The 23,223-nt window shown below is 37.6% G+C and overlaps 1 protein-coding gene across 1 annotated transcript in view; it reads right to left on the bottom strand.

Annotated features, from left to right (window-relative positions):
- The window catches only part of CDC14A (cell division cycle 14A), a 63,247-nt gene that overhangs the window by 34,366 nt on the left and 5,658 nt on the right, over nt 1-23,223 (bottom strand). Inside the window, 3 exon segments of the mRNA XM_086462680.1 lie at nt 1,269-1,348; nt 9,246-9,338; nt 17,165-17,240. Of these exon segments, the coding sequence (XP_086318806.1) occupies nt 1,269-1,348; nt 9,246-9,338; nt 17,165-17,240 (249 nt within the window).

The following is a 23,223-nucleotide window of genomic DNA, read 5'->3' as shown; positions in this document are numbered from 1 at the left end:
TAGCTGAACCTTCTGTAAATGGAAAGGACCAATGTAATTATTTCAAACCAGGAGAAGATCAGGAACGAAAGAATCCAACAGCTGGAGAAAACTATACATTATCCTTCGTTTAACTTAGATCATGATTCCTGCATTTTATATAGAATTTGGAGGTGTAAAAAACTGACATGTTTAAAACAACCAATTTTTTTTATGTATTGTACATAAAAGTATCTTTTAAAATTAGCTGAAAAAATATGCATACCAATAGCTTAGTAAACTTCTTGGGTCAGGTCAATGTATAAACTCTGGCAATAAAAGCTATCACTGATTTGATATCTGTTCTAAAATGTGATGGATGGTTTAAGGTTTCGTAGACAAACTGGTTTTGACATACAAATCTACCATCCCAACAGTTTATACTGTATCTGGCTCCTGTACAAGCAATGAGAAGAGAAAAAATCTGATCTTCCTTTGCTGAGTGGCTGTAGAATCAGATGAATTTGATATAGACAAGGCAGATCTACATTTGCAAACGCATTGGCTGACAGTGAACCCTATAGTAAAATGCTGACTCCCCTAAAAAAAAAAAAAAAAAAAAAAAGAGGATACTGACCTCTTGCTGTTGCCTTTTATTGCCAGTGTTTGCATAAGAAGAGCGTGAGGTATTTTAATTTATAAAGCACAAGGTCATTTCATGGTCCACACCATGAAAAAAATTTTGAAGTCTCTTTATTAGATAGGCATGATAGCTAAAACTCCTCAGATTCGAGTCTTAATATGGCCTTAGTACAGAGAATAAAGACAGATTGATAGAAATTATTTATGATCCATTGAAAACAGAACGGCAAAGTAATTTAAAAACATGAACATCAGTACTTGTTCCGTAAAATATAACAGCATAAACCCCCCTTCATTCATGTAAGTCTAGCTGGTCAGGTACTAGGTAACTTAAAAGATCAGAACGACTTCCAAATAGTAAAATACAATACATGATAAACAAAAGTTTTAATTGCTAAATCACAAATACACTAAGAACTATTTTCAAAACCTGACAGCTGCAAGACTGGGAGTCTTACTTAAAACTTAAAACAATCTAAATGGCTTTATTATTCCAACATAAAGTAAGTAATTCCACCAAAAATAAAAATTATTTTTTCTGGACATAAGTCATTTTGATCAATGTCTGTATCAGACATGAAACACTTTTCTAGGAAGGCAATCTGAAAAACTGATGTTTAGCAAATTCCAAACCACAAAAGTTAGGCCCATTTCTCAAGTTCACATACCTAAATGGAAGATATGGTGGATTAGATCCAGACAAAAGTGTTCTGTAAGCTTCTTCTGGTGTTTTCTTCAAGTATATTACCTAAAAGGGATGGGGTAGAGGAAAAAAAATCAGCCCTGCGCCGGAAAAGTCATTAACCACACATAAGCTTCCCCCAGCCCACTAAACTCCTAAGAATGCATACTATACTCCTTCATGACCAATTCCTATGACATTTATAGGTCAGAAAAGACATAACTACACAAAGTAAAAGATTCAGAAATCAACATAAGTCAACAGAAACCGGGATTTCTGTTTTGTGTCATTCCCCTCCTTTAAAAAAAATAATTTAAAAAAAAAAAAAATCACATATTGCTGCAATTGAGAGACCTTGAGATACATTCAATGTCACACCAAGATGAAAAATAGGCATCCATACTAGGAGTTCTTTGTCCAGCTTCAGATGAGTCAAAATATTATCACAGCAACTGACAAAGCAAACATTTCTCCACCACAGCTCAATGGAAGATTTTTCCAACACAAATACTTTTTGATTCCTAATTGTCAATATCAAACTACTAATTAACAAAAATATCCAGTTCAACAAGCTGAACCTGTTACTATGAGACCAACATCTAGTTAATGTAACACACTAAGCCAAGGCTCATTCTTCTGTTGCTGAACACGACCAGCTGCACTGGCTTAATAAGAAATCGAAACACAACCACATCTTGTTGCGTTCAAGTTCCTATCTGTACATTAAAACTGCTCCTAAGATAAATCTAACTTGGAATACATATTAAGCAAGTGCGTTATTTACCAAAAAAGATTTCACCCAGTTTGGAGTGGCATATTTCACGTGCACAAACACGTTTTGTCAACAAAGCCACACAACTTTCCTAGCCATTTCCCCCGCAACTCACCTTACAACCAGCACATAGCAGTACGCACAATATATTGTTGAATATGAAGTATTATGATAATTATTTCCTAATGAAGACATAGGTTAGTTCCTGATCTAAGAGCTTTATTCAACTTTGGACCCTGAGCACATTAGAATATAGGTAAGTGGTGGTCACTCCCAGGATATTCGCAATTTGCTTTATGTCTAGAGTCCTATCTCAAGTTAACAGGATTCTCAGTATTCTGTAAGATGTCAACATGGTAGGTAGATTTTCTTGCATTTTTTCCTCAAGAACAGACAATACAGGCAGAAAAGACAAGATAAGGTATAACAAAACCCAAAAAAGACTAAAGTAAAAGAGTCTGGAAAACTCTTTGCCATGACACAATGAAAAGAGGGTCCAGAATCATCTCTGGTTTTCAGCTACCACCTATTTCACTGCTTTGAACAACTGATCTAATTTTGGACCAACACCATCTACACAAACTGGTTCCCTGACGTGAAGTTATATTTCAGTGTCCAGTGTTGCTGCTCCACTCAGTCACACTGACAGCATGGATCAGTATAATCAGTAGCCAAAAAGAGGAACAAACCCCACTTCAGACGTTAAATCTCAATACTGCAGCAGTGTCGATATTGCTATTTCATTTAGCAAAAGTGCCCAAATTACATGTTTCTTAAAATTAATGTCCCTGTATTTGCCCAGACTTCCATATTCTCCCCTCCTCAATCTCTGAAAGCAAAGCATCCTTTCCATCATTAAAACAGACCACAATTTCTATATGAAAACCATTCCATTTATTCTGTGTTACCAGAACAATTGTTTCTAACTCAATTGTTGGATTCTTTGCTGTTGGGGTCAAACCCGTGATTACTAGTATTGGAACAGACCGAGAGGTTTACTTAATGGATATATGTATTTACTTAATTCAAGAAGTAGAGGGGCCCAATTCTTTTTAAGAATTTAAGCTGTAACGGTCTGTCTACAGCAATGATTGTTAACCAACAGCACCAACTTCATGCTTTCAACCCCTGCAGCATAGCAATGCTATTCTGCTTTCAGTCATTTGTAAAAGATCCTTTTAGTCTGCAAAAGAAGTCTCCCTTATATTTCCTTTATAGTCCCCCTCACCACAAAGGTTTTGCATTTAAGAACAACACATCCTGCACAATAGATTTTGGTGCATTTCAGAGAAAAATACTGATTTCATTCATGCCAATTAATGTCAATAATCACATCAATTAGCTTACATTTAAAGCCTAAATTCCTGCTTATTATAGTCAAAAGATCCTTAGAGGGTAGTTCAGAGGACTCCAGGGAGATATGAGTTTTACACAGTTTGGGAGCTGGAAATCTAAAGTAGGGACAAATTTGTAATATATGAATATTTTCCTAATGCTGCAGTTTTTATTTCACAGAAGTTATGGTACTTTAAAACTGTCTCTGCTCAAAGACACGTATACACGACATTTTGAACCAAACTCTACTAGCTGTCTGTCCAAAAAGCTCATTAAAGCTTGTAATAAAGACACCAGGATGGAAACAGGAAGAAGTTATTAAAAACACAAAAGGAAGGAGCAGAGGGAAAGAAACACTAAACAGATCTCCTGAAAAGACAAAGGTATCGCAGAAGTCAAGAATAAAGCAATATCTGAAGGAGGAAGAATAATGAAATGGAGAAGGAAGCACTACAGCACATGTCTTCAGCACTTAAAAAGTGGTGATATCCATTAAGAAAAACGGAGGAGACAGTTTTCTGACTCATCTTTACCAATTAAAACTCGGCAACTGAAACTTAGCTTCATTTTTTAATCTCATACTATGAATCTTCACTGTGTTTTCACTCTGTAACATATACAAATAAAAAACCCACAACACTAAGAGTCTCTTGTGAATTGTTTGTATAAACTGAACCTGTATCTAAGAATTAATGTGAATAAAAGCCTTTTGACAAAAAAAAAGAGGTAACTTTCCAGATAGTAACTATTTTCTTACGAGAGTTGTTTTACAAGGGACAAGGTTCTCCTCCCTTTCCCCGCTGTCACTACTGTAACTCACATCATGTGGCACTGCTACCTGTAAAAACCGGATTAAGCAAATATTGAACATTTTCAAGTATTTTTTTTCTCTGACATTTCCACTTGTATGTCGTCAACTTCCCAATAACAGTGTGGTTGAAAGATAAAGCTCTCCACAGCTGGGACATTGTGCAGGCATATGACAGGTAGCAATACTGGCCACATACACACTGCCAAGGAAATTCATATCATATGTCCTAAAAAGTTTACAGAACAAAAAGCGAATTAGTATTTTGCAAGTCCACCTTAACACTCACCCACAATATTTCAAATACAATTTGGATTCATCTTGTTCCCACTCGCACCTGCCATTTTCAAATTACAAGTATATGGAGCAGATCCATGCTACAGCTGCTGTTATCACACGAATTCTGTGAAGCCAATCTAAAGTAATCTGAAGAAAGGTGTTGCTTGAAACAGCAAAAAAGCTGCACATGCTGCAGTAACTGAAAAGCCTTTGTACCTGCTGATCCTCCAAGGGAGGGATTACAGATTTGAGCAGTAGTGTGATAAGCTTAGATTACAAAAGAACAAACCCTTGAAGCTTCAGGTAGGGCTGAGAAATCTAATTCACATTTTTAAATTAGAGAGAAACTCTCCTGCAAGCAAATGACTGAACATGCCGCAGTAGTTTGCTATTACCCAGTCACCTGCTGTGATAAAATTACAAACTTAGGAACTCAACAGCTTTTCTCCCTTATGGTCATTACAGAAGTCTAATAAAAGCTATTACTACCAAACCACACACTTAAAGTAGCTGTGAGAAAGAAATACGACCAGCCTATCTGCTATCTACAAGGAAAAGGAAAACCAGCTCCCTGGATCTCTGCTCAGAGTTTGTCACAGTGTGAAAGCACTATATTTCGCCAGGACTGCTCAAAAGTCAGATTTTGGTCCACGAATCAAGTTTTGATCTTCAATCTTTGAAGAATTGCAAGGGATAACTACTATTTGTCTTCTACAAGGGCAGAATTAAAGCTCTAGGTTTACCAGGAGGAGCAAGTGCCACACATGTACGTTCTCTCTTCCTCCTGCCCCATTTCTCTAAAAGCACAAGAGCAGTCACTGGTCAAAACAGACTAATATTCCCCCTGCGCTTCTCCCCCAGGCAATTCAAACCTTACCAGATAGCAGAGCACACAATCAGGTAGGGGTTCCTTGGTTTCCAGGCAGAAAAGAAACCTAACAAGTACCTTAAGAATAGGGAAAGAGAGGCCCAGCCCCAAATTCATCCATATGTCATCAGACAAGAGAAAATGCACTTTCCTTCGTGATTTCTTCAAGAATTAACGCTTTGATGACAAGTTGGGAGTTCATATAATCACTTTAGGACAGTTCAGTAAAACCTACTCCCTCTCACCCCTCTTCCCCCCAGAAACTATGAGGGACAAATTCAGTCAAACCAGGCTACTTTAGTTTTGGTATGCATGAAAGTACTTGTAATAATATTTTAAAACCATTTTTAAAGGCTATTTTTAAAAAAAATTAACTATCGTGGAACATAAAAAATACTAACAACTAAAATAAGTCTCCAAACAGATGAAGGGAAAAGTAAAGCAATACTAGCTTCAAAATATTCTCTGTGGCACCTGGTAAGACTTTGCAAAACCTAGTAGCACCCTGTTTCTGACACCACTGAACAGTCTGTGTTGCAGTCTTGGCCATTTAGGAGGAACCTTGAACTTCTCTGTAAGGTTTTGTTACACCTTAAATATTTTTTTCTTCTTAATCTGAATTTAATGACAGAAGTAATCTTTGCAGAATTCTTAAGAGCAAGAACAATAATTTAGCAACTGGACACGATTAGCTCAAATGTATTGAAAGTCCATTGTGAAAACTGAAATTTAGAACACATCTTCCTGGGATGCAATTTACAAAGAGGCAAGCTATTGCCAATAAAGTTTTAATGCTTAACTTTTGCTTAAACTTATGACTCTCTTATTAAAATATTTCAGTAGCTCTAGGGTATTTCAGTACAACATGCCTAAGAAGTTGTTTAATGGAACAATCCAAGTTGCATAATCATCACTGGAAACCCATTCCTAGAACCTGATCCACAGTTTTCCACGTTTCATTTTACACTTAATATTTTAACACCAAGACAACAAAACAAGCCTTCTCAACCCTTCTCAATTAACTTTCACACATTGGTAGAATTCATAGCTATAAGACTTTCTGGTCTCAAGAAGAAAAGACAAAATCTAGAAGACCTTAAATTGAAGAGTACATATATTTCCATCACAATTTGGATATTCAAATTGGGATAGATCAAATTGCCCATTACACACAGTTCTTTCACTGAAGAATGTGATTAGATTCCTTCAGGTCAGGAATCACCCTATCACATAACAGCATAGCATTTACAGGTAAAACACTCCAAAAATGCAAATCTTGTTTCCTGAGTGTGAAATGAATATGCCTGGATTACAAAAGCTAAGCTTCTGCAGTTAAAAACCAAAAATCACATTATTATGTGGCTCATAAAATAACTTTTTAGAATAAATAAATATTTGGTTTCTTAATTTACTAGCATTAGTATCAATCATTATAGAAGCAGGTGAATGAACTCTGTAACACTCGCAAGTTTAGGGAATATACATCTATAGAAATAATTCTGGGATAATACACTTATGTAACATATTGGATACCTTTGTGCAAACCGTTTTACAATGCTACACTAAATTGAGATGAATTGGAAAGTACTGTAAGATGTTTTCAACAAGAGAAGGAATACTTTTTATACTGGTAACACTGCATTAGTAAAGAATTATTCTTGATACGTAATATCTTCAATAATCAGAAGATACTTAAAACATCTACTACTCTGACAGGAGAGTAACAGCAACAAATGCAGTTGCAGATCACCTGCATATGCCAGCAATTAAGAGCTACAAGCAGCTCAAAACAGGCTGGGCAAGGGTTAAACGTGCATGCAGTTGTGGCGCACCAACTTACCTTACTGCACACATACGTTACCAACTCCTGATGTGACATTCCACCTGATATCCATCATGGAGTACACACAGTCACGCCGTGGTACACATACATCGTGCTCCCTCTCTCGACTTTCTTTAGAGGGATTTCTGCTGCCCTCCCCTCCAGCCCGTGCCCTGATCCCTAGCTTTAGCTGCTCAGCAGCTCCTTCAAATAAGGGCTACCAAATATACCAGACTGTTCCCATGTTTAAGCCTTACATACTGTAAATATGGCACAGTCTCACTTAGCTGATGAGTCCCCCGCTTGGAGTCCTGTCTTGCACTTTATGTACCTCCTTACCTTTCTGCTCTTACAACCTGGCTTTGCAAGCAGTTCTCTTCATGGACAGCAGCACTCTCTCCTTGGGTCTAGCTAATACTGGTAACGGCCTTTTAACCCCTTATCCACAGAGAACAGCTGCTTAGTTGAGATAGTCATATAACAAGGACTGGACAAGGGGAATAAAAAGATAATCTCATCCCCTTCAAAATGCCAGTGTCCTACCCCTTCCGAGGTTTTGAAGGTGAAGGCAGGATCAGACAACAGCAATCCAGCGAAGGCAATTAGATGCTGTAATCTACGTATGTGCTAAAAGAGTGTTCTCTAGCTACAGGCTTAATTAGACCAGCTCTTAAAGATGAAGTGAATCTTTCTAACTACAGAACTGGCGACACAATGATGCAAACAGAAAATAAAAAGCAGTCTGAAGGCAATGACTGAAGTTTCTTTACAAACTATAGCATGGGAATGATTATGAAGCATGAAGATGCTACAACTCACTCAGATTTCGGATCTGAAGGGTCAGTAAAGCTTATAAAGATACGCTATCAAATTTGGAGGCTCCTTAAACAGAATACTAAACACAGAATTGGAAATTAATTCCAGCATTATTAAATATAGCCCCGTACAGTCAAAAACATTAATAAACTTAGAACATTATAACTCATTTGTTCTCACTATTCCTTTTGCAGAGTTGTTGCACCAGGATTACTCCCAAGGGTTAAAAATCTAACCCAAAGATTTTCAAAATTTGAACTTATCCCCTATTTTTTTTCCATCTTTAAATTTAAATAGATCTTCTTTCACAAGCGCATTTACATACTATCCCCATACTTGTAAAGCATTTTGTTTAATTACAGGAAACTGCGACTTACATTCTTTCAATATTATCATCTGCATTTATTGAGCTTTGCTTTCAGCATGACCTCAGGCCTGAAAGAAATACAGCAGCTTTCACACAGTATAAAGCCTGACTTAACAGAGACTTCCAAAACTCAGCTGACTACACGGATGTCAGCTCAGGACCGGCAGCTTGTTAGTTTCAACACTTTACCAGCGTAAAACATGCTATCACAAAGACTCTCTGACTTTTCTACAAGTGTGCTCCAATTCTGGACAGTAGAGCAGGAAGATGAAATTGAGCTACGCGGCTATGAAGACACACAAGCGGCTGTGCAAGTGTCAGCTTTGGACTAGCAAATCTTACACAACATGATAATAAATTAGGCTTCTGTAATAAAACGGCCCTGTGTATTGCACATTATCTGTAATATCAGAAGGCTGAAATACCTCAATGTTTCCATTCTTCTGGGTGGGCTATGAAAATTAGCTGAGAAAAGAAATCCATTCAATAATCGCTATGCCTCTGGGCTAGTAACTTTAAGAAAGACTGTGAGAACAAGCTTTCTCCTCCCCAGTATGAATCTCACTACTGCCATGAGCAGCAATTGATCTTAGGCAGCCAAGTTTAGAGTTAAGTTTGTGGTTTGCATTTTTGACATTCCAGAAAATGGTATCCTATGGGAAACATGCCCATGACCTGCCAAAGCTATTCCCTGTGTAGTAAAGTAAATGGACATAAGTGCCAAAGACAGGGCCCACCTAAAACTCATACAGCAGAATTTTCAAAGACAGCTTGGAGAAGAATCAAATGACAATATGCCTACCTCCCTAAAGGACCATCCCTTGAGATGCTATTTTACACATAGCAAGTGTCTCTGAAGGCAGGTTAGAAGTATTCATGTGATAAATAATACTTACAGCATATGCACCTATTAAAAACGCTGCATTTGCTCGTTTCCGCTGGTCAAAACTGGTATAGTACACAATCTTCTTTCTTGATAGACTGAAATACTGTTTTTTAAAAAAAAAACAAAACAGACAGCATATTTACTGAGAGAATTCACTTTAAAAAGTCACTTTTCCAAACCGAAAATAGAGAGATTCTTAAAATTAAAGGAGAAAAAATGATACCATGAACAATCTTCTTACATTATAGATATGAGTGCAGGGAAACAGACACTGTATCAGGGCAGATCTCTTGTTCGCTATGCAAAAATATCCTATAAAATGTAGTTGAACCAAAATGTTCAATATAAAATACTGGATTTTTTTTTTCCAAGTTTAAATATTTGAACAATAGCTTATGAACATTGATGAAAGACATTGAAATTTTCAGACTAAAACACCCTCCTATATGTTAAATCTCTTTAGCACATAATTCTGTGTAGAAGACAAGAGAAAAACTGAACCAATCAATCTTACAGGCATTTTATAAGTTAAACACCACCCTTCCATATACACTACCTAAAAATGGGGTGACAGATATCTTTAGAAAGCTTCAACTGCAAGAATTTATAAAAAAATATAAATGATTGCACAAGTGAAAAGCCTGGGGAAAAAAGCTAGGCAGAGACAAAACTAGAAACACTTGCAATTCTTCTTTCTTTAGGAAGAAAAGAACCCTCTGTCAGAATCCTGTGGACAAAACTCCTATTGAAAACCAGCCCAACAAGCACCAGAAAAGAACAATAATGACAAACTGCAGCAAAACTATTTAAAGCCAGAGAGAGATAAAATTGTCACTTAAAAATGGCAAGTTGAACAGTTTATTGCATTATTATTTTTTTAGCTTCTTGAATTGCTACACTTCCATTATATCCTGCAACACTACCACTCATGTTTTTCCTGACAGATTTCTACAGTACCACTACAGTTTTGTGGAAGTCATCAACAGACATACTGGATTCTGCTTCTAAATATCTGAAGCGCATTTCTATTTTTAAAAGTTGTACATTTTATAAACTGCCTTTATACCAGTGCTGCTGTTATTCAACTTCAGGTTTTTAAATCCAGTCTGACAATTTTAATTTACTTTCTTTTCCTACTCTTGGCACTGATGGCACTTGGGAGTGGGAGATAAATAAATAAAACACAAATCTGCAGCAGTTAAGTAGTGCCAACTGTATTTCACTTCCACAAATCTGTAAACATTGACTCTCATCTTAAATCTTGTCGCAAATTTTAAGACAGCTTTAACCATGGAATCAAATCTTCCAAACAAACCCACGTAGCTGATAAACGCAGGAGAAAACAGATCTATGTATCACAGCGAGCATCTTACTCCCACCCCCACCAGAACTAGCCCCTTTAACAGCAGCTCTAACTGTACATTCCACCCTGGTCTTATTACCCACAACTTCCACAGGTGGAACCCAACTGAGTCTGTCTAAACAGGACTGTAACTCCTGGGATAGCTGGTTGCTGTTGATTGGAAGAGGCTGTATCTTGAGACCAACAGCAACATCTCCCTCAGTGCACATGCAAACATACAAAGCACAAGTAGTTATTTAATTAGCGAAGCATTCAATCATTATTAAAACTTGACAAAATTAATCCCAGTATTTCAAGATCCCTCCTGTCTTCCCCCTCCTCAATTTTTTAATTTTAGTGTTCTCTAACTGCAATTCCACCCATGATGTGTAGGTGGGATAAGATTACAGTAGTTATGCAACAGTGACAGAACTTCAATTATAACTTGTTGACTACTACTTATTTTAAAGTGAAGTTCTTCGCAGCAGTTTACAGTTCACCTGAAATACTGTTTTAAACTGCAAAAAGCACATTCTGTTAGCTACCCAGGAGTAAGTTCTATATAGTAAGACCATATTTCTTGTTTTATTTTACAGAATGGATTTTTTTAATCATCTGGGTATATGAAGTCATTCCAATTTTGAGATGCTTCTGTACCTGAAGTAGCCAAAAAGTGACAGCTCACCTTCAAAGTTCCCAGAACATTTAAATGAAAGAAATATATCATTTTCATTGCTTCATTTTCAAAATGTATGACTCATATTGCTATATGAAAATTTTAAATGTTTTTTGAATCTTGACTAGAGTTTTAACACAAAATTGAAAACCTACATTAATTAACGGCTTATAGCATAGCAACCAGAGGAAAACTGCACCAGGATTTTACTTTTCAGAAGCCTGTAAACCAAACCACTGTTTTTACTTGCACAAGTAACAGAAAATCAAGTTTTACAGTAAGTGTTTGCTGAAGTGTCAATGCAATGCCTCTGTTAACATTAACACACCAAATCTCAACTTGGTATATACTTTCAATATCAATACTACGCTATACAATGTATTTAAACAAAAAACATTGATTTTCTGACCAAGTTTAATAAGCTAAGTCTATTCCTTTGGCTAAGTTCAATGATAACAAGTGTTAAAGACAGTTCTTCAAGGTGACTGTTTTTACAGCTCCAGAGCTCCACCTGAATGGGTTATGGCTGTGCAACTCGGAAGAACCAAAAATATTTCAACAAGGAATTTTTCAATACAGGTTGTCTACAGAATAAATATTGTTAGAGATAACATAGTAACATAGTTGCAAAGAATCTTTTTTTCTAAAACAAAACTAACGCACATACTATGAAGTACTAAAGATACTTTTCTTTACCAGGAAGAAAACGTTGGCAGTTTCACACATCGTTACAAGACAAAATACAACAATATAACCAAATAGTATCTGCCAAGATATATCCCAGAGGAATAAACTTGAAGACAATCTTTGAACCAAAAGGTTCAAACAGAGGTGAACAGAGGTTACATAAAAAGTGTAGTAGGTTTTGTTTCAGGTGAGAAAACTAATTCATTGGGTGTATGAACACATTACTTTCTCTGTGACATTACTTACTTTTTTTTTAAATAATAGATCAGTTCTTTTTTTCTTGAAGATCTCAAGAGAGATTTACTTGCACAGAAATTGATGACAGGCTTAGAAGGTGCTATTGTGGACAATGACTAGATTGATAGCTGTTTAGAATCACCAGATTATTTGACAGTATTTTATTTAACGGATAGTTTAATATACTTGCATTGTTCAAGCAAGAAACTACTACAAGGTGTTTAGTAAACCTGGATCAATGCAAATACTATTTTCATATATACACACACATGTATATATATGTCATATGTACATATAAACAGTGGTGAATACAAGGCTGGCAAACTGTTCATGGAAAATGACATGTCAAAACATGTACACGCAATCTGCCTCAAAATCTAAGCTGTCCTAAAGGAGATGCTTGCAATTACTACAGTTCCACGTGTATACCCAGCAGTTTATTTATATTAAAACAAAAATAAACCAAACCCCTCTGTGATTCAGCAGCAATACAGTTAGCATACAAGAAATGTTAACCCCATAGTTCATAAGCCTGACAGAACCTTCTCTCTCCTGCCTTTGATCTTCTGTACTTGTATCATTTATCTCAGCAACACACCCTCTCTGATTACCCGTGCTTCTGAATTTATTGAGATTGTAGGAGGCTATACACACATAAAACAGAGCAGGTTTTTAAAGCAGTTTTTTTAATGAAATCAGACTTAAACAGAAGAAAAAAAATATTTGTTTCATAAACAAATCACAGTTGCTTGGTCAAGCATTTTTTCCCCAGTCAGAACTCAAAGAACAAGTAGGAAGATAGCATGGCCAAGCATTTTCTCTCACTGTTGACTTGGCTAGTCAAGATCATCTCCATAGCAATTGGCAATCAAAACATTACGAACATAACAAGGTCAGAGAGGTTTTCCTGTAAAGCATAACCAGGACTTCAGCTCCAACTTCCTGAGCAAATGAATATCTGAATAAATTCTTCAGAACTATTTACTGTTTTTAAAATCAGTCAGCATAAAGTTACAATAGTTTACTTTAAAATGCTGGTTTGCCACATTTCAAACCGGTACCCTTCTGCCCCACCTGTTCCCCAAGAAATTAGAGGGGAAGCAGAAAACTGCCTCCATGTCCAATTCCTCTCCCAAAACAGAAATAGTTACAGCTGAAAGACTCCAAGAGAAAGTTTTTGGGTTTGTTTGTTTTAATGAGATTTTATTTTCTCATTTCCCCTGTTCCTATTTACAGAAGTTTTAAACTTAATAAAAGTCTTAAGTCTTAAATTCCTTTTGAGACAACATATCCACAAAAACGATCACATTTTGTGAGCAATTATTTTTGTGCCGTCCTTCTTTTAAAGACTCTTTTTGCGAGAGAAGTAGGTGAAGTGCATATACAACCAGGTATATAACAAATCATGGCAGGGCTCATCTGGGCTTAAGCACTGCAATCGCCTCCGGGTCCCAAAAGCATTGCAGTAATGCAAGAGCAAGCACCCAGCAGCAGAGGCTGGAATTCCAGAAAGAGGTGATCTGTAGCGCCTTATACTTCCTCTGATCAGTCATCTCCTGCTGTGTGTCGCGGTTACCCTTAACGTGAGGCTACGCCAACAGCAACAAGCCCAACAGGACTCTCCCTCCATGTTGTCAGTCCCATCAGCACTTCCCATCTCTGAAACACTGATCACAGGCTGCCTACGTGTCCCCCTGGTGCCACCTGAGAACTACCATACTTTTGCAGTTGCTCATCGCATCAATGCCTTGCTGGCAGGTAAGTCACAGGTCATGAACTACTGTCTTAACGCCCACTTGTTCAGTCCTCAGGAATCTTCTCAGGGACACTTGTGAAGGACAGATGTGAGAAGGTGAGGGGTATAAAGGTAGAAACTGTGAATCCCTAATTCCCAACTACGCAGTCTTTCGTAGCTAGGCCTACACTACACATCAGATGCATGCTTCAGCCCTGGGGTTTGGTCTTACAAGCCTACTTACTCACTGCAGATAGCATCCAAATCAGGACAGAGTCTGGCATATATTTTAACTACTAGGAGAGCAAAGCTTACGTTAGCAGGTACTGCCCTACCTCAGGGGTAGTGCCAATCAGCCAGACTGGAACCTATTCATGTGCAAGTTTCTGTACCACTCTGGTGGTATTCCAAGCTTTAGCTGTTTGATTTCAGGTATCACTTTCAAGTGGTTGCACTATCAGGTTACTCTTCTCTATTATGCAGTAGTAGTTTAAATTAACCTATGTGGAATCAGCCTCTGGTAAGGTAGCAGCAACAGCACCTCCTCCCAGCTGATCTCCATGAGATTTTCCTGCCCTGTTCCTGACCATCTGTACTCTTCACCCAGCACTGCGAGTGTGTTTGCTTTTTTCCAAAATTATTAAAGTTACATTAAAATTACATCAGTTTGCTAAGTCAACCCTGCAAATGTCAGAGTTACCAACCCAGTTCAGATCTGGTTCCCTTGTGTATTTTTTCCATTATAACACATGATCTTTGTATCATCACAATTAGAAGCCATTTGTGACAAGCAGCTTGCCTCATTCAATGCAGATGATCGTCTTATAACAAGAATAAAGACTGTAGAGACATTCCTGTTTAATACTGAAAACAAAACAAAAACACAAGTCCCAAGGTATTTATTAGTTGTGTTCTTATTTTCTGGGTGAAACTCTTGGTACCTAGGGTCCAGTTTGAAGGTGTTCTGGTTCGAGTATAAAAATATGAAGTTACACCTCAAGAGTGATGCACGGGACAGTATCCAGGTCCCAAACTGATCATAGTCTCAATTTGAATCTAGAGAGAACATAACTAATCTCTCTAGGCACAATGAAAATTAGAATAGTGGGCTTATTGGTTCTTCTCCAGAGTAACTGCTTCATAGACCAAACAGTCTCTAATAACTCAAATATAAGGTCACAAACAGCAGAATTAAGGTAAAAGAAATGGATTCCTAATGAGTGAGCACCATTGGTCATGTGTTTGAATGGGACACTGGCACCAGCAAATAGGGCGATAATGTATTTATAAGCTCCATTTAGTGTTAGCACAGAAATGGCAGATGTAACGTTTTCCCACAGGCATTCAAAATTAGAAGTACTAAAGTTTCATTTTATTTATAACTAACTTCCTGTATTAAGAAGCAAGGTAAATTTTCACTAGAGGCACTTTTTTTTTGCAAAAAGTTTATAGCAACTCTATGAATCCCTCAATTTGAAGAACCTCCTCTTAAGACTACCTGACTTTAAGTCAGCACGCCCCTGGAAGCAGCAGATAGCATGAATCAACTTGCATAATGGCTTCATTTGTGCAGCAAACATTAGTCCCAAACATAATGTCATTTTTTATACAGGAATCCTCTTAACAGTAGCCAGTGTTATCACATCTGTTGTCCCATTTTCCCCTTCTGTCAGTATAATATAAAATATTAGACCTGTTAAAGATTTTAAATCTACAATATTTAGTGAAGGGTCTCCTTGGTATTTGCACACAAGTTATATTAATTAGTACTTTGGAATCAAAACATCTGTTTCATTTGTTACAGTTGATAAATTTCCTGTACATGCTGCAAGTCACTTTTACACAGGCATTTGGGGACCAGGTTAAATCTACAGCTGTGTGCTCAGTGTACTGGGTCTGGCTAGGATGGAGGTACCTTTTCTCCACAGCAGCCCGCGCGGTGCTGGGTTTCAGCTCAGTGACTAAAACTGTGGTGGTAACACACCAGTGTTTTAGCTATTGCCAAAGGTGCCTGCACAGCACCAAGGCCTTCTGTTTCTCACTCTGCCCTCAGAACCACAAGGCTGGGGTGGGCGAGATGCTGGGAGGGCACACAGCCAGGACAGCTGACCCAAACTGACCAGAGGGATAGTCCATACCACGTAACAGCACACCCAGCAATAAAACTGAGGAGTAGTCTTTCTAAATTAGCAGTTGCTCAGAGACTGGCCAGGCATTGGCCTACTGGTGGGAGGTGATGAGTGATTGCCTTTGCACCACTTGTTTTGTTGTCCCCCCACACCCTCCCCACTTCTTATTCCCCCACTTAAACTGTCTTTATCTCAACCTACAAGTTTTGCTTGGTTCAGCTCTTGATTCTCTCTCCTGTCCCACACTGGGGTTGGGGTGGGAATGAGTAAGCAGCTTCCAGGTGTTTAGTTTATGGCCAGGCTTGTGATTTTATGACAGGACAGTGTTGTTAGAACACAATTCAGTCACGGTTATCTCCAGAATTGACTAGATTCTAGACCACTTTATAAAGAAAGTGCCAATGCTTTGCAGCCAAAAGAAAAAGGTATTGTGCTATCCCAAGGGGATACTAAAATTTTCTATCTCTAATGAAAAGCAACTCAAAATTGACTTGAATCAACAATTGTGACATGGAAGCAAGAAAATTAGAAAGTTTCTACGAGTTAACTGATAGGGAGAGACACTTCTACAAGTAAGACAGAAAAACGAACCATTTTTATATGTGTAAGAACACATTTCCAAAACACTTCTTAGAAGCAACACTTTATTAAATTGAATGAGATCTGGAAGTTTTAACTCTTCCATTGAGTGAGATTTAGTTTAAGTAGTGTGATTTCAGTGCCCAAGTTTTGTTTGTTCATGGGTGTGAGGTTTTTTGTTTTGTTTGGGTTTTTATTCTTTTTCAATATCTGTTTTTTCAGTTATTCATACTAGCATACCCACTTCATTAGCCACAAACCCATGAAATATCCAGAGTGTTTCTTGTACTATTGTCTTGAAACTGTAAGATTATGAAAAAAGGTGAATACAGCCTTCAGTGCCTCACCTGCTAAGCAACAATGAGAGCATACTCATTTTTTCCATTCTTCAGACAGAAAATAATTCAGAACAAAAAATAACCTTAAATCCTAGTAGTAACCACCCAGATAATGAGCACCTAACAACTACGTTCAAACTGAATAATGTTTTAATTGAATTTAACAACACAAAAATATATAAACACTGTTTTTAAACAAAGCTTACCTTTAATTTCTTATTTAGCTTACAGCAGTATCTGTATAACATTGCCAAATTTAAAGGTCCAAAATCTCCATAGAAACTGGGAGAAAAAGAACAAAAAAATGCATTATTTACACAAAAGAGCTAAGCAAATTTCAACATGCATGTTGCTGATAGTTAAAGTTGCAAATCAGTAACTTCTGGGGGATATTGAGTAGCCAATATATAGGGTACAACATGTAAGCCCTTTATTAATTCATTTAAGAGGACAATAGTTACGATTAAAGTATCTGTAGACTCGGTTTAAGATGGTCTAGTAACTACCTTATCCACTTCATCCACAAACTAACTATAGAAGTTTTAATTCATCCCATGATATCCAGTCTGGTTTTGCCTAGAACTACAGAGTGAAAAACTTCAAGACATGATCTACTGCTCTTTAAGCCACACTGATGTCACCCTAGATAAGCAATTATAGAACCTTTAAGATGAGAATGTATCATTAGATACTATGAAGAATAAGCTAAATAGAATCTCTTATGGGTAGTAAAATTAATTTAATAGTGTCCAGTCTTGATCTCTGTCTGAAATTTAAGCTTATTTCTTTTTATCCCATCCTCCACTAATCCAGAAATTAAGTATACACTTTACATACAATTATGTTTCCCTTTGTCCCCCCAACCCTCTTGTCTCTAGGCTGTTCTTCCAATTTATTATTTATTTCATGTCTTCTGATTGTTCTTGTTTCTCTCCTAGATTCTTCTTAAACATGCCTATTACCTTTGAAGCAGCAATCGCTGTCCTGAGGATTAGAGCTAGTAGCAGTACTCTGCACAGGAAAATTACTGGACAATAAAAGTTCCTGGTAGGGATTCACAGTGCTCTTCCTAACTAATCCTTCATACAGGCACCTTTACAAGTAACAGCAGCCTTTATGAGAGCAACTTACAATGACACCTTCTAGAGCTCGCTCTCTCCTTACCCACCCACTGTGAAAAATTGCTCAAAATTTAAGTTGCAAGCTCTCTCCAGTATTTTTCCTTTTTGAGTATAGAAGTCTATCTCGATGGTCCATGAAAATTTGTTGATGCACACATTACAAACTGCAGTGAGAATTGGACTATAACTTAAACTGTTTTAATCTGCTCTGCCTTCAATCTTTTGATGACAGACAGAATGCTTCTTGCCTATTGACAAACAAAACAGGCCATCAGCATCCGAATATGTGTTATGTGGGGAGTGACAAAAGGAAAAGGTAACTATGTTTACGACTTCTGGGCTTCAAAGGAGTGAAAAACCTACTGAAATCAGGTAACAGAATAAGTGAGAATAGCTTTTGGTTGCCAAAAAGCCAAGAGGATTTATTTTTCAGTAAAATTAATTATGTTCAGTTAAACATAAACCCAAAATTTTTACTTTGAGGGCAGTCCAACATTGGGAAGAGGTTGAGGAGTCACAACCCAATTGTACAAGGCTCCCAGCAACCTGCTTTTGTTGACCTTACTTTGAGCCTGGGGGTTGAATTGGACCATCTCCAGAGGCACCTTCTAGCTTCAGCCATTCCACTATCCTAAGTGGACACACATCGATTTTTGGTGCTTATAACTTCATTAATATCCTCCTCCCCACAGTCAAACAAAAAAGCCAAGCCCAGTGAAAAAAGAGACAATTATGTTAGTCTGATCACTGTCTAGGACGAGTAGCCTGCCTGCCACACCAATGCCACTTCAGTATCATCTAATTCACAATATCAAACAACATATGTGTTTGTTAAGATTCAGTTCAACCCTGCAGTACAAAATATTATGACATAACACTTAATTACAGAAGCTCATTAGCAGGTCAAAGACTAAGCTGCCCAACTATTAGGCCTTTCTTTGCAGGTTGCACAGAAGTTAACTAACATAAGGGAAAATTGCAGCAGCAGTAAAGCAGGGTTTAACTTTAAATTCCTCACCTTTTCTCAGACAAGTCTGCCAGATACTGTCAACAATTAGTTACTTTTAAAACAAAACTCTCCATACAGTTTTTAAGAGATTAAAAAAATGGTTCCAAGAAGGACAAGTATGAGTTATGACATAAGAAGTTAAAACTGGAGCTCTAAACAACACTAGAGGGAATGCAGCTTCTAGAAAAGCTATATAGAAGGCTTACTGACATCTCTTCCTGTTCTGCTGCACTAACACCTTCTCTAAATCAAAACAACAACCCTTCCATTACCTTCAGAGTATTCTTTCACTTCAATATATCATGGAAGAGCAGAATTTAGGATCTTAAGATTATTTTGTGAAAAATACTTGTAAAAGTATTGTGAAAAAGTATGGAATATGATAGTCACTTTTTTGAAACCAGTGTGAGCAAAGTAGCTTTGATCAGCTCAAACATATAACCAAATACACAGTTCACCTAGAGCACTGAAGAGCTACAGCTGTGCTTTAGGATAGTAAGTTTTTATTACTGTTCATCCCCTAGAAGTACATCAATATGAAGTCATATATCCACATCTACTTTCCCACATGATCAAACTCAAACAGAAGTGTAGGAAAAGCACATTAAAACAAACAAATTTACAAATTCACAACTGACAAATTACTATTTTGGTGGAGACAAGGATAAAAGACATTTAATGAGTCTACCCATGAAGTAATTAAATTTCTACAAAATAAGGCTATTCAGATTCTCTAAGCCACCAAGCTAAAGATGTCCATCTTAAACTGAATATTTCTCCATCGTTTATTACCATTAAATATGCTGTGCTTCTCTTAACACAGGGCAGGGGAAAAAAAAGTATTAGTGTTTAAGACTCTGGTACTACCACTGTTTGTCTATCCTGCAGACAAAAGATATTTCTCCGAATCCAGACACAATCCCAAAGGAAAGGCATTTTTGATCCCTGTTGCACCAGCACTATCACCCCTACACTAAACACTGGCAATTCCCAAGTTATTTACCTAACACCATGCAGGCAGTATGAACCAGCCACTGGCTTCGTTGATAAAACACTGTGGTAGATACATGAGGGAGAAAGGTTATTTGTTACATGTATAATTTTAACTCTCTCCACTTAATACCTCTAAATTGGAGTAAGCTTGATTGCGCCTTTTTTTTTTTTAACAGGGCTAAGTGAAACAAGGGCTTCACAAACCTCCAAATCAAAGAGTTCTCTGAACAGTAATACAAGGCTCTATATTGAAGTCAATGAACTCTGATCTACAAAATCCTTCTTCAATTTACATCCTTGAAACTAAATACAGTTTCTGACGTGTAAAAAGAAGGGTTTAATCTTATGCACCCTCATTACTTCCGGTACAACAGGCCATTTTTGTACTTGAATTAGAGCCACTTGATCCTGATTCACCCAGAGGATTTTCTTCTTAAGAACAGAATTTTGACATAGAGTCAAACATAAGTAGAAGATGGGAAATAGGGGCTACAGGTAATGGGGAAAAAAATGACACACCAAGTCATCACCTGAATAAAGAATTTTACCTGGCAAATGTTGAAGATACAAAACATAGAAGTCAAATCATATCACATGATAGTCACTGATAACAGCCTACTCAATATTATTTTACTTCCATCTTTTACAGATAACAGACTTACTTTGTATCTAGATGTTTTAATAAGCATTTATACACAATAAGAAATCAGGATGCCTCTGCAGCCTAAGCCAGTTAAGAGACAGTCATTCACAATGGAGGTGGGAACCAGGTATCAGGAACAGAAGGCAAGTATGGTATTAATCTACATATAATCATACTTTGTTTTAATGAAGTACTTAGATGATAGCTTAAATTATTCTTCCCCCTCATCCCATGGAAACTAATGCTATCCTTATGCTTCTCAAGCTAAGAAGTGCAAAACCCCAGAATATACTAGATGAATATTTAAATACTCTACTTCAAAAATACTATCATAATGCTACCTGGAAGCAGTAGCATAGGTTTCTTGTATCTGTATTCTCCTTAGAACAGACTCCTAGAACCACTCCTTCTTATCAGTTCTTATAGCATAATATCTGAAGCATTTGCTGTATCATAGGAACAGTCATTCACCTAGAATGGCCAGCCCATAGAGCGCTCGTTGGTCTTCACTGCCATGCAAGCAGTTACTGTACATTCTTCTAGGGAATTTAGTGGTGAAAGAAGTGTAGTCCACAACCCTACAGGACAGCAACTCAAGTTGTTTCTGACTGCAGTTCCATGGGATGCCACGTGACGGTGCCATGAGTCAGCTCCAGCCTTGGGCACCTCTTCTGAATGCCAAAATCACTTTTTACTAAGCATTTGAATACACTGACCCTAGCACAGCAGAAGAATAAGAAACAGCTTTCCTATCTTTAAGTATTGGATGGAACCTGGTTATGGTCAATGAAGGAAGACTATAGCCTGGCAGACTTCGAAATTAATTTATAACCTCCATATTAGCATCACAGTCAATCTATTTACGGCCAAGGTATCAAGTTATCTTCCAAAGATAAATTGCACCACTTATACTTTACCCCAGAAGCCTGATACTTTTCCCCCCACAGACGAATAGACCAGAGCAGTAGTTTTATACTGTCATTCACTTACAATTTTGTGATACAGCAACAGAGGGACAGATAAAAGGAAAGAGCTTCCCATCTGAAAAGCTATTTCAGGATTCTTTTCTTCATGACAGACCAGTGTAAGTTCAGTGTTATTGCTACACTTAACACGAGGGTATGCATTCTTACCAGGCTGTAGGCATTTCCAGTAGTCTGAATATGGTCCAAAGCTTAATTACCATATTGGGCGGAAGAAAAAATAGGATGGATCCCCCAAGTCAGTTCTAACACAATAATACTCAGAGGGGATGATGTTACTTGAATGGCAGCCTACTAAATTCTTAGATTAGTAACTTGAAAACAGAGGCACAATTTAACAATTAAAATAATTGTCTGGAATATGCATCCCAGAATTGGAGTACAAGCACTCCTTGAGGTAGGAAGCTTGCCTTCTTGGAGACTAGCAACCATATAAAGTCATTTTTCTGCCAAAGCAGGAGCACCCTAGGCTTCCAATTACTCAAACCAAAAGATTAACCACAAGAACTTCAGGAACTAGCAGACATAGAGCTTCCTAACTGCAAAACTACACTAATTTTTCAGCATTTTACAAAGATCCAGCTTACTGTTAAAATTAAGCAATGAGACTGAATCAGAGTAAGAAAAGCATTCTCCACTTGCCTTTCTCTCCCCCTTCCCTGGGCTGGATTACTGGAACATTCAGGTCACTGCACTGTAAGGCCCTTGCTGCATGTGCTCTGAATCAAGCCGTTAAGCAGTACAAGAACCAGCTACTGCAGAAATGGCCAACTGGCTACTACAGATAAATGCTTCAAATCCTAGGTTGAACACATTTATATGCAACATTCCTGGATGAAAGCCAGGAAGATCAGTCCACACATCCATTACAACTTAACTGCTGGTCAGGAAATCTTACCTCTTCAGTCTTTTTTCTCCAAGTCCTGTTTCCTAGAGTGTGTTTCTCCCTCCTACTTCTCAAGCACACGAAAAAAGGTGGGATGCTCAGTGGTACTGTCTTCCTGCTCTAGCCCCACCAATTCCAGCAACACGTGGATTGCTAGGAGCTTTCTTATCTGGGCTCAGACACAATCCCTAACACTTAATACTACTTAGGGATTGCACACTTCTGAAAAGACAAAGGATGATACAGCAAATATAACCCTAGAAATGATCTATCACCTTGCTGCTTGCCCCTGAAGGTAGGAATGATGCAGAGGCTCTGGATCATGCAAAACGCCAGGTACTCACTCCATTTCCCCTTCAACATTCCAAATCCCCCTCAAGATCCTGATTCTTCAAAATCCAACATGAACTCCATGTTGGATCCAAATTATAGATCATTAAATAGCTGTTCCAGACACATGCATTTTTGACACAGTGCCCCTTGATGTCAAGAACAAAGTATCAGTGAAGATGTTCTCCCATAAAAAGTTTCTCTATAGAAGAATCTTCAGGTCATGTTAAGAACCTACTCTCTATCAAAAAAAAGTCATCTTAGAGGCCAGGTTTCTCCTAAGGGGTTTCCTATACCAAG

The sequence above is a fragment of the Leptosomus discolor genome, chromosome 3, assembly GCF_034619465.1.
Source record: "Leptosomus discolor isolate bLepDis1 chromosome 3, bLepDis1.hap2, whole genome shotgun sequence".
NCBI classification, from domain to species: domain Eukaryota; kingdom Metazoa; phylum Chordata; class Aves; order Leptosomiformes; family Leptosomidae; genus Leptosomus; species Leptosomus discolor.
The sequence above is the reverse complement of the archived record's forward strand: the minus strand, read 5'-3'. Positions and strand labels throughout refer to the sequence as shown.